A 13157-nucleotide genomic window follows, 5' to 3' on the forward strand; every position below is an offset into this window, starting at 1 on the left:
GAGAATTATTAAGGCACTCTTTATTGACATAATTAAAAATGTAAAACTGTCAACCAACACAAAAGCCACATAGGTGTAAAGGGTTTGCCAGCATTAAAGTCAGATCATTATTGGATCATCCTTCTACTCTGTGACATGGAATGGTATTGATACATCACTGGTAAGACATCCGTGTCAACAAAAAGAACATAAAAATAATGATAATATAATGTTCAAATTATAACAGGAATACACAACTTAACAATAAAGCATGAAAAAGCCCTTAATATTGTGTTTTCTACTCATGGCCATACCTAAATAATAGTAATATGACATGTATTGTTCAATAAGGTGGTCCCATTTCAACATGAGAGTGCATTTTTTAAATTACTACAGTGAGGGATGAAATTGTTATTTCAAGACATTAATTAAAGAATATTCAAGGCTTACATTTTAAATAAGAGAAGGAATTTGCTCAAACAGACAAACAAGAAAAGAACACCAAAGCTAATACAAATACAAGTCAATGGCTGCATTTACACCGGCAGCCCAATTGTGATCATTTGCCCAATTATTGGCCAAAGATCTGATCTGACTTGTTAAAAGACCAGTTATTGGCAAAATATCAGAATTGGTCTGCCTGTATAAATGCAGCCAATAGGCTGTACATCATATGCACACGCTGTATACTTCAGCCTCCCCTAGCCAAATAGACCTCATTGGCTCCATAGTAACAATCCTTCCTTAGACTCCAGTCCAGCGCCTGTTGGGTAAAGCATTCATCCCCACTAGCTCCTTTCTAATCTGGACATCATGGCCAATCAGTAGTACTGCTGATTTTGTTTATCCTTCTCCTTTAACCAGGGACTGATTCAGACCTCAGACATCAGGTGAATGGAATCAATTCAGTTTAATATTCAATAAAACGTTATTATTAATATCACTGAACTCTGGCCAATCAGTAACATTCATCAATGAATCAATTAACTACCCGGTAGAAAAGAACACCAGCAGTCCTTCTCATTCCTGGTGGCAGGATGGTGGTCCCTCTGAGGATGTGGAGGGGCTGTTCAGCTGGTCTGGCGCTGAGGGACCGGGACACCCTGATGACACCATGCGCTCCTCTGCCTTCAAACACAGCTCTGCCAGGAAGCTGGCTGTCTCCTTCACCATGTCACACTCCTCATCTGGACCCAGGATAAAGAGGATAGGGTAAAACCGTCTAAAGTTGACCTTAGAGGGCGTCACAAAGCCACAAGTATGTACCAAGCTACAGTAATAAAGTAGTCTATAGAGGCTAACCCGAATCCAGATTAAGACAATTTATTGGTTAAAAAGCATGTCTGGAGCACTATAGTACACTGTAGTAGGTATATTGTATGTGTTTTCAACAGATAGGAATGTGTAGTTTACCATTGAGCTCCCTCAGCCTCGGGGCATCCTTCTCCTGCAGTCCTTTACAGATCTTCTTATGGGTGAACCAGTGGAGACGCTGACACATCAGGCCACAGTACGTCACCTGTAGTAGTAATAGGAAGCATTTATTAATCATTTTATAGGCATTATTAATGGTGTATTCATGGACGTTATCATTAAGTGTAACCAAAGAAATAAAGAGGGAAATGATTGAGAGAAACCCTGTGCTTGTGGTCGGAGGTGGTTTTCGTACCATTTTGCAGAGGGAGCATCGCTTCTCGGCCCCCCTCTCTCCACACGTAGCACAGAACTCAGCGTCTATGAAGGCCATCTTACCCGTGAGAGCCTGGGTTAGCACCGAGAACGCTGTCGGGTCGTTACCCTGGAGACAAGAGAAGCAGTGGAACATTGAATAGTAAACATTCCCATACAGAAAGGAATTTTTACTAACATCAATTGTCAATAAAATCAGAATTCATTGAGCATGATCATGAACTCCTTAAAAATGTCCAATGCAGCAATTTTTTTCTCAATATCAAATAATTTCTGGGTAACAATTAAGTACCTTATTGTGATTGTTTTCAATTAAAATGATAGTTTCTTAGCAAAAATCTATTTCTCAAGCAATAATTTTGCTAGTATTGTTTAGGAGTGGTCTGAGTGAGAGACCTAATTGGGGGCGGCAGGTAGCTTAGTGGTTAGAGTGTTGGGCCAGATCGAATCCCCGAGCTGACAAGGTAAAAATCTGTTGTTCTTCCCCTGAACAAAACAGATAATCCACTGTTCCTAGGCTGTCATTTTAAATAAGAATTTGTTCTTAACTGACTTGCCTAGTTAAACAAATTTTAAATAAAACCTTTTTTTTTTTTAATTGCAGGAGCCTAACGGGAGGGATACAGTGCCTTTGGAAAATATTCAGACCTCTTGACTTTTTCCCCCAAAAATGTACGTTACAGCTGTCACGACTTCCGCCGAAGTCTTTACCTGTTTTGTTTTCACCCTATCCTACAGACCAGGTTCCCAGAACGCTAAGGCAGACGCACTGTCCTGGATGTATGACACAGAGGAGCGGTCCATAGATCACACTCCCATACTTCCGGCCTCTTGCCTGGTGGCACCGGTGGTGTGGGAGCTGGACGCAGACATCGAGCGGGCGTTACGTACAGAGCCCACTCCCCTCCAGTGTCCAGCTGGGCATCTGTACGTTCCGTCTGCTGTCCGTGACTGTTTGATCTATTGGGCCCACACGTCACCCTCCTCTGGTCATCCTTGCATCGGTCGAACAGTGCGCTGTCTTAGTGGGAAGTACTGGTGGTCCACCTTGGCCAAGGACGTGAGGGTTTATGTTTCCTCCTGCTCGGTGTGCGCCCAGTGCAAGGCCCCTAGGCACCTGCCCAGAGGGAAGTTACAGCCTTTACCCGTTCCACAACGGCCGTGGTCGCACCTATCGGTGGTCTTCCTCACGGATCTTCCTCCCTCACAGGGTAACACCACGATCCTGGTCGTTGTGGATCGGTTCTCTAAGTTCTGCCGTCTCCTTCCTTTGCCCGGTCTCCCTACGACCCTACAGACTGCGGAGGCCCTGTTTACACACGTCTTCCGGCACTACGGGGTGCCTGAGGATATAGTGTCTGATCGAGGTCCCCAGTTCACGTCAAGGGTCTGGAGGGCGTTCATGGAACGTCTGGGGGTCTCGGTCAGCCTTACCTCAGGTTTTCACTCCGAGAGTAACGGGCAGGTGGAGAGAGTAAACCAGGATGTGGGTAGGTTTCTGCGCTTATTGCCAGGACCGGCCGGGGGAATAGACGGCGTTCATATCCTGGGCAGAGATGGCCCGAAACTCGCTCCGCCACTCCTCCAAATCAAAATCAAATCAAATGTATTTATATAGCCCTTCGTACATCAGCTGATATCTCAAAGTGCTGTACAGAAACCCAGCCTAAAACCCCAAACAGCAAGCAATGCAGGTGTAGAAGCACGGTGGCTAGGAAAAACTCCCTAGAAAGGCCAAAACCTAGGAAGAAACCAAGAGAGGAACCAGGCTATGAGGGGTGGCCAGTCCTCTTCTGGCTGTGCCGGGTGGAGATTATAACAGAACATGGCCAAGATGTTCAAATGTTCATAAATGACCAGCATGGTCAAATAATAATAATCACAGTAGTTGTCGAGGGTGCAGCACCTCAGGAGTAAATGTCAGTTGGCTTTTCATAGCCGATCGTTAAGAGTATCTCTACCGCTCCTGCGGTCTCTAGAGAGTTGAAAACAGCAGGTCTGGGACAGGTAGCACGTCCGGTGAACAGGTCAGGGTTCCATAGCCGCAGGCAGAACAATTGAAACTGGAGCAGCAGCACGGCCAGGTGGACTGGGGACAGCAAGGAGTCATCATGTCAGGTCATCCTGAGGCATGGTCCTAGGGCTCAGGTCCTCCAAGATAGAGAAAGAAAGAGAGAATTAGAGAGAGCATACTTAAATTCACACAGGACACCGGATAAGACAGAAGTACTCCAGATATAACAAACTGACCCTAGCCCCCCGACACATAAACTAATGCAGAATAAATACTGGAGGCTGAGACAGGAGGGGTCAGGGGACACTGTGGCCCCATCCGATGATACCCCCGGACAGGGCCAAACAGGAAGGATATAACCCCACCCACTTTGCCAAGGCACAGCCCCCACACCACTAGAGGGATATCTTCAACCACCATCTTACCATCCTGAGACAAGGCCGAGTATAGCCCACAAAGATCTCCGCCACGGCACAACCCAAGGGGGGGCGCCAACCCAGACAGGAAGATCACGTCAGTGACTCCACCCACTCAAGTGACGCACCCCTCCTAGGGACGGCATGAAAGAGCACCAGTAAGCCAGTGACTCAGCCCCTGTAATATGGTTAGAGGCAGAGAATCCCAGTGGAGAGAGGGGAACCGGCCAGGCAGAGACAGCAAGGGAGGTTCGTTGCTCCAGAGCCTTTCCGTTCACCTTCACACTCCTGGGCCAGACTACACTCAATCATAGGACCCACTGAAGAGATGAGTCTTCAATAAAGACTTAAAGGTTGAGACTGAGTCTGCGTCTCTCACATGGGTAGGCAGACCATTCCATAAAAATGGAGATCTATAGGAGAAAGCCCTGCCTCCAGCTGTTTGCTTAGAAATTCTAGGGACAATTAGGAGGCCTGCGTCTTGTGACCGTAGCGTACGTGTAGGTATGTACGGCAGGACCAACTCGGAAAGATAGGTAGGAGCAAGCCCATGTAACGCTTTGTAGGTTAACAGTAAAACCTTGAAATCAGCCCTTGCCTTAACAGGAAGCCAGTGTAGGGAGGCTAGCACTGGAGTAATATGATAACATTTTGGGGTTCTAGTCAGGATTCTAGCAGCCGTATTTAGCACTAACTGAAGTTTATTTAGTGCTTTATCCGGGTAGCCGGAAAGTAGAGCATTGCAGTAGTCTAACCTAAAAGTAACAAAAGCATGGATTCATTTTTCTGCATCATTTTTGGACAGAAGATTTCTGATTTTTGCAACGTTACGTAGATGGAAAAAAGCTGTCCTTGAAACGAGTCTTGATATGTTCGTCAAAAGAGAGATCAGGGTCCAGAGTAACGCCGAGGTTCTTCACAGTTTTATTTGAGACGACTTTACAACCATCAAGATTAATTGTCAGATTTAACAGAAGATCTCTTTGTTTCTTGGGACCTAGAACAAGCATCTCTGTTTTTCCGAGTTTAAAAGTAGAATGTTTTCAGCCATCCACTTCCTTATGGCTGAAACACAGGCTTCTAGCGAGGGCAATTTTGGGGCTTCACCAAGTTTCATTGAAATGTACAGCTGTGTGTCATCCGCATAGCAGTGAAAGTTAACATTATGTTTTCGAATGACATCCCCAAGAGGTAAAATATATAGTGAAAACAATAGTGGTCCTAAAATGGAACCTTGAGGAACACTGAAATGTACAGTTGATTTGAGGACAAACCATTCACAGAGACAAACTGATATCTTTCCAACAGATAAGATCTAAACCAGGCCAGAACTTGTCCATGTAGACCAATTTGGGTTTCCAATCTCTCCAAAAGAATGTGGTGATCGATGGTATCAAAGGCAGCACTAAGGTCTAGTAGCACGAGGACAGATGCAGAGCCTCGGTCTGACGCCATTAAAAGGTCATTTACCACCTTCACAAGTGCAGTCTCAGTGCTATGATGGGGTCTAAAATTAGACTGAAGCATCTCGTATACATTGTTTGTCTTCAGGAAGGCAGTGAGTTGCTGCGCAACAGCTTTTTCAATTTTATTTGAGAGGAATGGAAGATTCGATATAGGCCTCCACTAACTCCACTAACCTCTTTCCCTTCCAGTGCGTACTGGGGTATCAGCCGGTTCTGGCACCTTGGCATCAGAGCCAGATCGAGGCTCCTGCGGTGGACGAATGGTTTAAGCGCTCGGAGGAGACCTGGGACGCCGCAAATGTGCACCTGCAATGGGCCGTGAGGCGTCAGAAGGTGAGCACCGACCGCCACCACAGTGAGGCCCCGTTGTTTGCACCGGGGGACCGGGTCTGGCTCTCGACCCGAAACCTGCCCCTCCGCCTGCCCTGCCGGAAGCTGGGCCTGCGGTTTGTGGGGCCATTCAAAGTCCTGAGGAGACTGAACGAGGTTTGCTACAGGTTACAGCTTCCCCCCGATTGCCGTATTAACCCCTAGTTCCATGTGTCTCTCCTCAGGCCGGTGGTGGCTGGTCCACTCCAGGAGTCTGAGATGCGGGAGGTTTCTCCGCCCCCTCTGGACATCGAGGGGGCCCCGGCGTATGCTGTTCGAGCCATACTGGACTCGAGGCGTCGGGCGAGGGGCCTTCAGTACCTCGTGGAGTGGGAGGGGTACGGTCCGGAGGAGAGATGCTGGGTGCCGATGGAGGACGTTTTGGACCCTTCGTTGCTGCGGGAGTTCCACCGTCTCCATCCGGATCGCCCTTCGCCTCGTCCTCCGGGTCGTTCCCGAGGTTGGTGTCGACGCGCTGCTGGAGCCCCGCGTCAAGGGGGGGTAGTGTCACGACTTCCGCCGAAGTCGATCCCTCTCCTTGTTCGGGCAGCGTTCGGCGGTCGAATATATACATTTTTGCAAATGTATATATTTTGCAAAACAGAAATACTATATATACATAAGTATTCAGACCCTTTGCTATGAGACTCGAAATTGAGCTCAGGTGCATCCTGTTTCCATTGATCATCCTTGAGATGTTTTTACAACTTGATTGGAGTCCCCCTGTGGTAAATTCAATTGATTGGACATGATTTGGAAACGCACTCAGAACACGAGAAACAAGATTCTCTAGTCTGACGAAACCAAGATTGAACTCCTTGGCCTGAATGCCAAGTGTCACGTCTGGAGGAAACCTGGCACCATCCCTACGGTAAAGCATAGTGGTGGCACCATCATGCTGTGGGGATGTTTTTCAGCTCAGGGACTGGGAGACTAGTCAGGATCGAGGCAAAGATGAATGGAGCAAAGTACAGAGAGATCCTTGATGAAAACCTGCTCCAGAGCTCCCAGGACCTCAGACTGTGACAAAGGTTGATCTTCCAACAGGACAACAATCCTAAGCACACAGCCAAGACAACGCAGGAGTGGCTTCGGGACACGTCTCTTTAAGGTCCTTGAGTGGTACAACCAGAGCACGGACTTAAACCTGATCGAACATCTCTGGAGAGACCTGAAAATATGTGTGCAGCAACACTCCCCATCCAACCTGACAGAGCTTGAGAGGATCTGCAGAGAAGAATGGGAGAAACTCCCCAAATACAGGTGTGCCAAGCTTGTAGCGTCATACCCAAGAAGACTCGAGGCTGTAATCGCTGCCAAAGGTGCTTCAACAAAATACTGAGTAAAGGGTCTTAATACTTATGTAAATGTAATATTGCAGTTTATTATTTTTAATAAATTAGCAAAAATTGTGTGTGGATTGATGAGGGGGAAAAACAATTTAATCAATTTTAGAATAAGGCTGTAACCTAACAAAATGTGGAAAAAGTCAAGGGGTCTGAATACTTTACGAAGGCACTGTATGTAACCTTCAAACTAGCTGTTATTGGCAGAGAGGTTTGAAACTTTATTTGTTGTTGGTCTATTGAAGTAACTGTCCAGTGTTTCCAGATTTCTATGAAATATGACCTATAATTAATTTTAATATAAGTGAAATAGTTTTCCATACAAAAAATGATAATTAAGTATGTTAAAAATCAGCTTTTCTGTGTTGGAATGGTGTGGGCGTGCCCGAACTTCAGAATGGTGTGGCCGTATACCGGTCATTAAAAATATTAATGCGAGTAGACCACTGATTGGCCAGCTCATTGATATATTCTCAATCAATTTTGAGACGGTCTGTTTGAGATACAAGTTTGAGGTGGATTTTTTTGAAGTGTTTTTTAAAATCCTATTCATGCTTTGGCCACAAATACGAGTACAGGATTAGTCAACAACATTATTTGTGTATGAGTTAACAGAATCTGAACTTTTAAAAGTGAGATTTTCACTGGACAGTTACTTTACCTTAGCGTTTTAATGGAAGCTCGTGGGATCAGGTGGCTTTGCAAGGCTAACTTTAACTTATGCCACCTGGTGATGTCACCAGGCAGGCCAAAACTCCACCCATGCAAAACGTGCTGAACTTTCAGGCGGTCTTTTCAAACAGCTCTTACACTAAAAGGGTATTATCGTAATTTTCAAAAATTCACAGTATTATTCCATTATTCATAGTGTGGAAATGTACAGTATATAAAACACAGGTAAATCACCTTTTGGACTGCACTGCCCCTTTAATATGTAAATGTAACATTTGAAAAATTTTGCGCAATCCAATCAATCTTCAATTTGTTAATTTCCCGAGAGGACTAATTAAGTGAGTCCATAACTGAGTCCATAGGAGGAGCTTTACATTGGATAAGTCCTAAGTCAAAGGAAAGTTCGAATCAATGAATGACAGGAAGCTCACTCACAATCTCCACTGGTGCGATGCTCCTGACCAGCTGCTGTAGAAGTGCGGCTTCACAGTAGGGAAACTTCCTGATGCAGTCTCGAATGAACTTCTCCTGGTACTGAGGAAAACCATCTCCATCCCTCCCCTTCAACAGGCTGAGAGAAGAGATATAGACATTAAAACAATGTAAAGAACTGTTTATACAGTTTACATACAATATTCATGCAATATACAGCACTAAAAATAAACTATGAAACACATAACAATTAGTACCCAATGGTTAGTCTTGGAATTTTGTGCAATAACATAAAAATGTATTGGATAGTTACAGGTTAGAATACCAGCAATGCAATCAATCAATCACATCAACCACTGTCAAGAGAAACAAGATGATGCACTGGGAGTGACACACACACAACACACACACACACCTCTTGATGAGCACATCTAGCTTGTCATCACGGTCCAGAAGGAAGGCCATGCATTTCTGCAGCACATAGCTAATGTAGTGCATCTTCATGGCCAGGACTTCATTCATATCCTGCTGCTTCACACACTGCTCACACAGCAGGTCCATGACATGGTAACACTTCTCTAATGCTCCCACGTCCACCAGCAGAGGGTTCTCCCTGACCAGCATCACCAGCTAAGAAAGGGGGAGGTGTGGGGGAAAGTGTTAGAGAGAATATTAGAAAGAGAGAGACGGAGAAAGAGTTAGAAAGAAAGAGAGATTTAGAAAGAGAGAGAGATAGAGTTAGAAATAGAGAGGGAGAGAGAGAAAGAGAGAGAGAGGAAGAAGAAGAGTACAACGCTAATATCTAATGACCCCACAATTTGAAAAGAAGGAAGAAAGAGAGGGGCCTGGTTGCTCCTCACCACACGCGCCATTCCATCATATCCCAATATTCCTAGTTTGCTGTTCATTATATACTGTAACACTATAACACTATGTATCCTGCTGAACTCCCATAGCGAAGGCTACTCTGTGAGACCGGGGCCATGAGGGATAGGGGATATGAATGTCACAGCTCATGTTCTAGAGAAGAGATTCCACACATCAAACAAAAGGACACTTTCCAATGCCATGTTTCAACAAACTGAAGTCTTATGATGTAAAGAATCAGTATCCATCACAGAGACACAGTGGCAGAAACCATAGATTAAGTACTGACTGGTCACTTTGCAATGCTACTGAATAAACACAAGCTCCTATGACTTCATAACTGTCTCGGAAAAACACTTGGCAATAACTAAGTTGCAATCTCATCTAACCGACGTATGACAGCCACAAGGTGTGTGCAGTTGGTTAGACAGCCAAAACGGTTCGGACTTTTCTTGTACATTGGTGCACTGCCCCGACCGCAACATGACTTTAAGTAAGCATTTCGTTGGACGGTGTATGCCATGTATATCCTGTACATACGACTAATAAAACTTCAAACTTTAACCATGACTTTAGTCAACAGGCTAATATAGCAGAGGTCTGAGAGTGTTACAGTGGCACCTCTCTCGGTGTCCTGCGTTCACGTCCAGACAGATAGATATATTTAGACAGATCTAAAGCGGGCAGCGGCACCACGGGCGTGTGACTGCAGCCTGCAGCGGGTGAGGGTTGATCATGCAGAGAATGGAATTCAAAAGGACACTAGGCTATCCAAGCCATAGTTGAATTACAAAATAATAGGGGGACTTGAGGGGGAAGGTGGTGGCAGCTGGGTAGCCCATAACAAATCAGTCTTCTATCCTACCCCCAACAAAATCCTAATATCAAGTGTGCCCCCATCCCCACTTTCATAATTGCCAAAGATATCAATGTGCACTAAATAGGGGATATGGTGCCATTTCAGGGAAGCAGCCTTAGACTACTGGAGAAACTGAGTAAACCAAAGCCTATTGGAAACTGAGTAAACCAAAGCCTATTGGGTTCCTGGAAACTATACTGGCCATCTAAAGTGCCTTAACAAAACGATCAAGCCACTCCACTTCCCCAGAGTCAGATGATCTAACATATACATACCATTTGTATGTCTCTGGGGAAGTTTGAAGGAAGTTGATGGTAGTTTCTACTAGCTGCTCCTGTAGACTTCAAGTCATTGCGCTAACGCTAGTTAGAAATGGCTTCAGAAACTATCTTCAACTTCCTTCCAACTGCACGCAGAGACATACAAATACTATCCATGAGTTCATATGACTCTGGTCTCTTTAATGCATTTTATTCTCTATTTTACATAAACACTTGCACTAAAAGCAATCTCGTAGAGTGTGCAGTGCACAGAGGTAGGAAAGGATTGTTTTTTAAAAGTTAGATAGGAACCATTTAGAATTCAATGTAGAATATAACATCTCCACCTTGACAGGGTTGAGGTTGGAGGTCATGATGATCTTGTGAAGAGGTCCAGCCAGTTTGGGAGGCAGTTTGGCTTCTCGCTCCAGCCCCTGGGGTCTAGTGTAGTACTCCAGCCGCGCTCGAGAGAAGAAGTTGTTGATCACTGTCACACAGTCATGCTGGCCTGAGAGGTGGGACAATCATCATCATCAAAATGATCATCACCATCATCATCTTAATTTTCATAATCATCATAATAAACCCAAAAGTTTGGGACAAGGGGACTGATATCAGGGCTGTGGTTAATTTGGTTTTCAATTCAGCCTATTCAGAAAAAGTCACAAAAAAGCTGGGTATTTGCAGGAAAAGACCTGTGTGAAAGAAGTTTAAGGCGATCACTTCTTTACCCACGAAAGCAGCCATCTGAGCAGCCGTGCGACCTACTGAATTGACCAGGTCTGTCTCTGCACCCGCATCCAGCATCATGGAGGTTATGTCTGTCTTTCCTGGGATAGGGCAAGTTATGGCAAAGTGTAATTGTTTATTAAGTTCTTATATGGTGCTTATGAATTAGTTATTTATGGATTATGAATGTGTTATGAAGTCCTTTTGTAGGTACCCTTCAAATAAAATATAACCAATATCAAAATATTGGCTAAATTACAGTATATGCTGTATGAAAAAGGATGCCTGCCCTGGACTAACCTGAGAGTCCAGCAAACATGAGGGCTGTGTATCCATAATCATGTTCATTACAGTTGACGTCTGCCCCGTGCTGTAGCAGCAGACTGCACATGTCTGCCTGGCCCTTGTATGCTGCGTGCATTAGGGGAGTCATTCCATACTGAGGAGAGACAGAAAGGATCATACTATCCTTTAGGGTACTGATTCTACTGGTATTCACCTGGTAGCCTACTTGTAACAGCTTCTTTTAATGAATACTAAAGAAACAAACAAGTAAATCATTGGTTATGACTGTTTAATTACCATAGTAAATACCTGGTACTTTTTGCACTGTAAAATAAAGTGCTATGGAAGTAAGGCAGGAAGAGAAACTTACTGTTACATGTTTATCCACACAATACTCAAACGTGACAATTATGTCAGAGCTATACTGTATAGAGTTATAAGGCCAGGCTGAGACTGAGACTGAGTGCGCATATACTGTCAAGATCTGCTGCTCCATCTGATTTTGACAGACTGGACACACTTGTGCCACCTTTTCTTTCTTTTTCTTTTTACATCCTGCTCCCACACATACACACACACCCACACACATACACACACATATATACACATACACACATATACACACAGACGTGGTCTGAAGTAGTCTGTGGGTTACATCTAGTGGCTGGAGTACTACGTCCTGCACTCAAGAGTCTCAGCCATATGTCTACATAACAATGGAAAACATATGCTGCAGGCCTTCACCCACAGAATGTTATATATGTCTCCATGGCTACACCATCCCAATAACATCACTATTTACTTTGTGTCACTAATGCCCTATAGGTTTGTCAGACTATGTCAAAACTATTAGTGGTCATGCGTAGAGGATTTTTGTGAAATAGACTTTTAAGTGACATTTATGTGTTTTACTGTTCTAAACATCTCAGGGATATTGTGGCTAGTGTATGAATTGCTGTAAGCTAACTTGTACACGGATATATTGTGGAAGAGAATGACAGATCTCATCTTAGCATTGACTAATGACACAAACAACACAGGTAACTTTGTCAGAGTTTTCAACAACAAGACTCCCTAGCCCCCATCCATACAGTACCTCATCCAGACAGTTGACTCTGACGTCCTTGGACCCCAGCAGCCGTGCAACCTCCTGCACATCGCCTGGTTCACACAGAATAGAGATTTTAGATATAAAATGAAACATGCAATACCTCTTATTAACAATATATCATACAATATGTATAAATGATCTGTGCAATCTCACTTTATCTCCTCATAGGTATACTCTACAATGAGGTTTCTGCAAGACACTGTGAATGTGAAAAACAGGTGCACTCCAGCAGTTTGATATAAAATGATTTAATTTGTCATAATGTGTGTTGGTGATGTATGGGAAGTATTGGAATTATTACTATAACATTATTACATCAAAAATGTAGCCGACTGATAATGCATTAATGCCTGTGGAGAATTTGTTTGATCATATTTTAAGATTCAGAGTGTTTAATTTTCACATGTACAGGGTTGCAGATGTGATTGCAGGGTACAGTAAAAGTCTTAGGCTTCGAGCTCCAACATGCAGGACTAAAATAATGAAAATGGTCATGAAAAACAACACTGTAAATAGAAATAGCACTATATACATAAAAACAACTGTGGCAGTGATGACTAAATAAATGTCCATTGGGGTGGAGGCAGAATGTTGAGGGAGTGAAGTGGAATGACCATAACGGGAGCATGACCATTGAGTGAAATTAAAACTATAACAATTGTA

General features: G+C 44.1%; 1 protein-coding gene across 2 annotated transcripts in view; it reads right to left on the bottom strand.

Annotated features, from left to right (window-relative positions):
* The window catches only part of LOC129820087 (ankyrin repeat and MYND domain-containing protein 2-like), a 14606-nt gene continuing 1449 nt past the window's right edge, over nucleotides 1-13157 (bottom strand). Inside the window, exons 2-10 of one of the 2 annotated variants that reach the window (XM_055876927.1) lie at nucleotides 12480-12544; nucleotides 11399-11537; nucleotides 11065-11199; nucleotides 10717-10877; nucleotides 8799-9013; nucleotides 8387-8522; nucleotides 1649-1777; nucleotides 1393-1498; nucleotides 1-1166 (exon numbers count right to left, since the gene is read on the bottom strand). In XM_055876927.1, coding sequence (XP_055732902.1) covers nucleotides 1000-1166; nucleotides 1393-1498; nucleotides 1649-1777; nucleotides 8387-8522; nucleotides 8799-9013; nucleotides 10717-10877; nucleotides 11065-11199; nucleotides 11399-11537; nucleotides 12480-12544 — 1253 coding nt within the window. In that variant the 3' untranslated portion in view covers nucleotides 1-999. The remainder of the gene's footprint in view (nucleotides 1167-1392; nucleotides 1499-1648; nucleotides 1778-8386; nucleotides 8523-8798; nucleotides 9014-10716; nucleotides 10878-11064; nucleotides 11200-11398; nucleotides 11538-12479; nucleotides 12545-13157) is intronic. The other variant, XM_055876928.1, reaches the window with a different exon arrangement.

Source organism: Salvelinus fontinalis, chromosome 22, assembly GCF_029448725.1.
Source record: "Salvelinus fontinalis isolate EN_2023a chromosome 22, ASM2944872v1, whole genome shotgun sequence".
NCBI lineage: Eukaryota > Metazoa > Chordata > Actinopteri > Salmoniformes > Salmonidae > Salvelinus > Salvelinus fontinalis.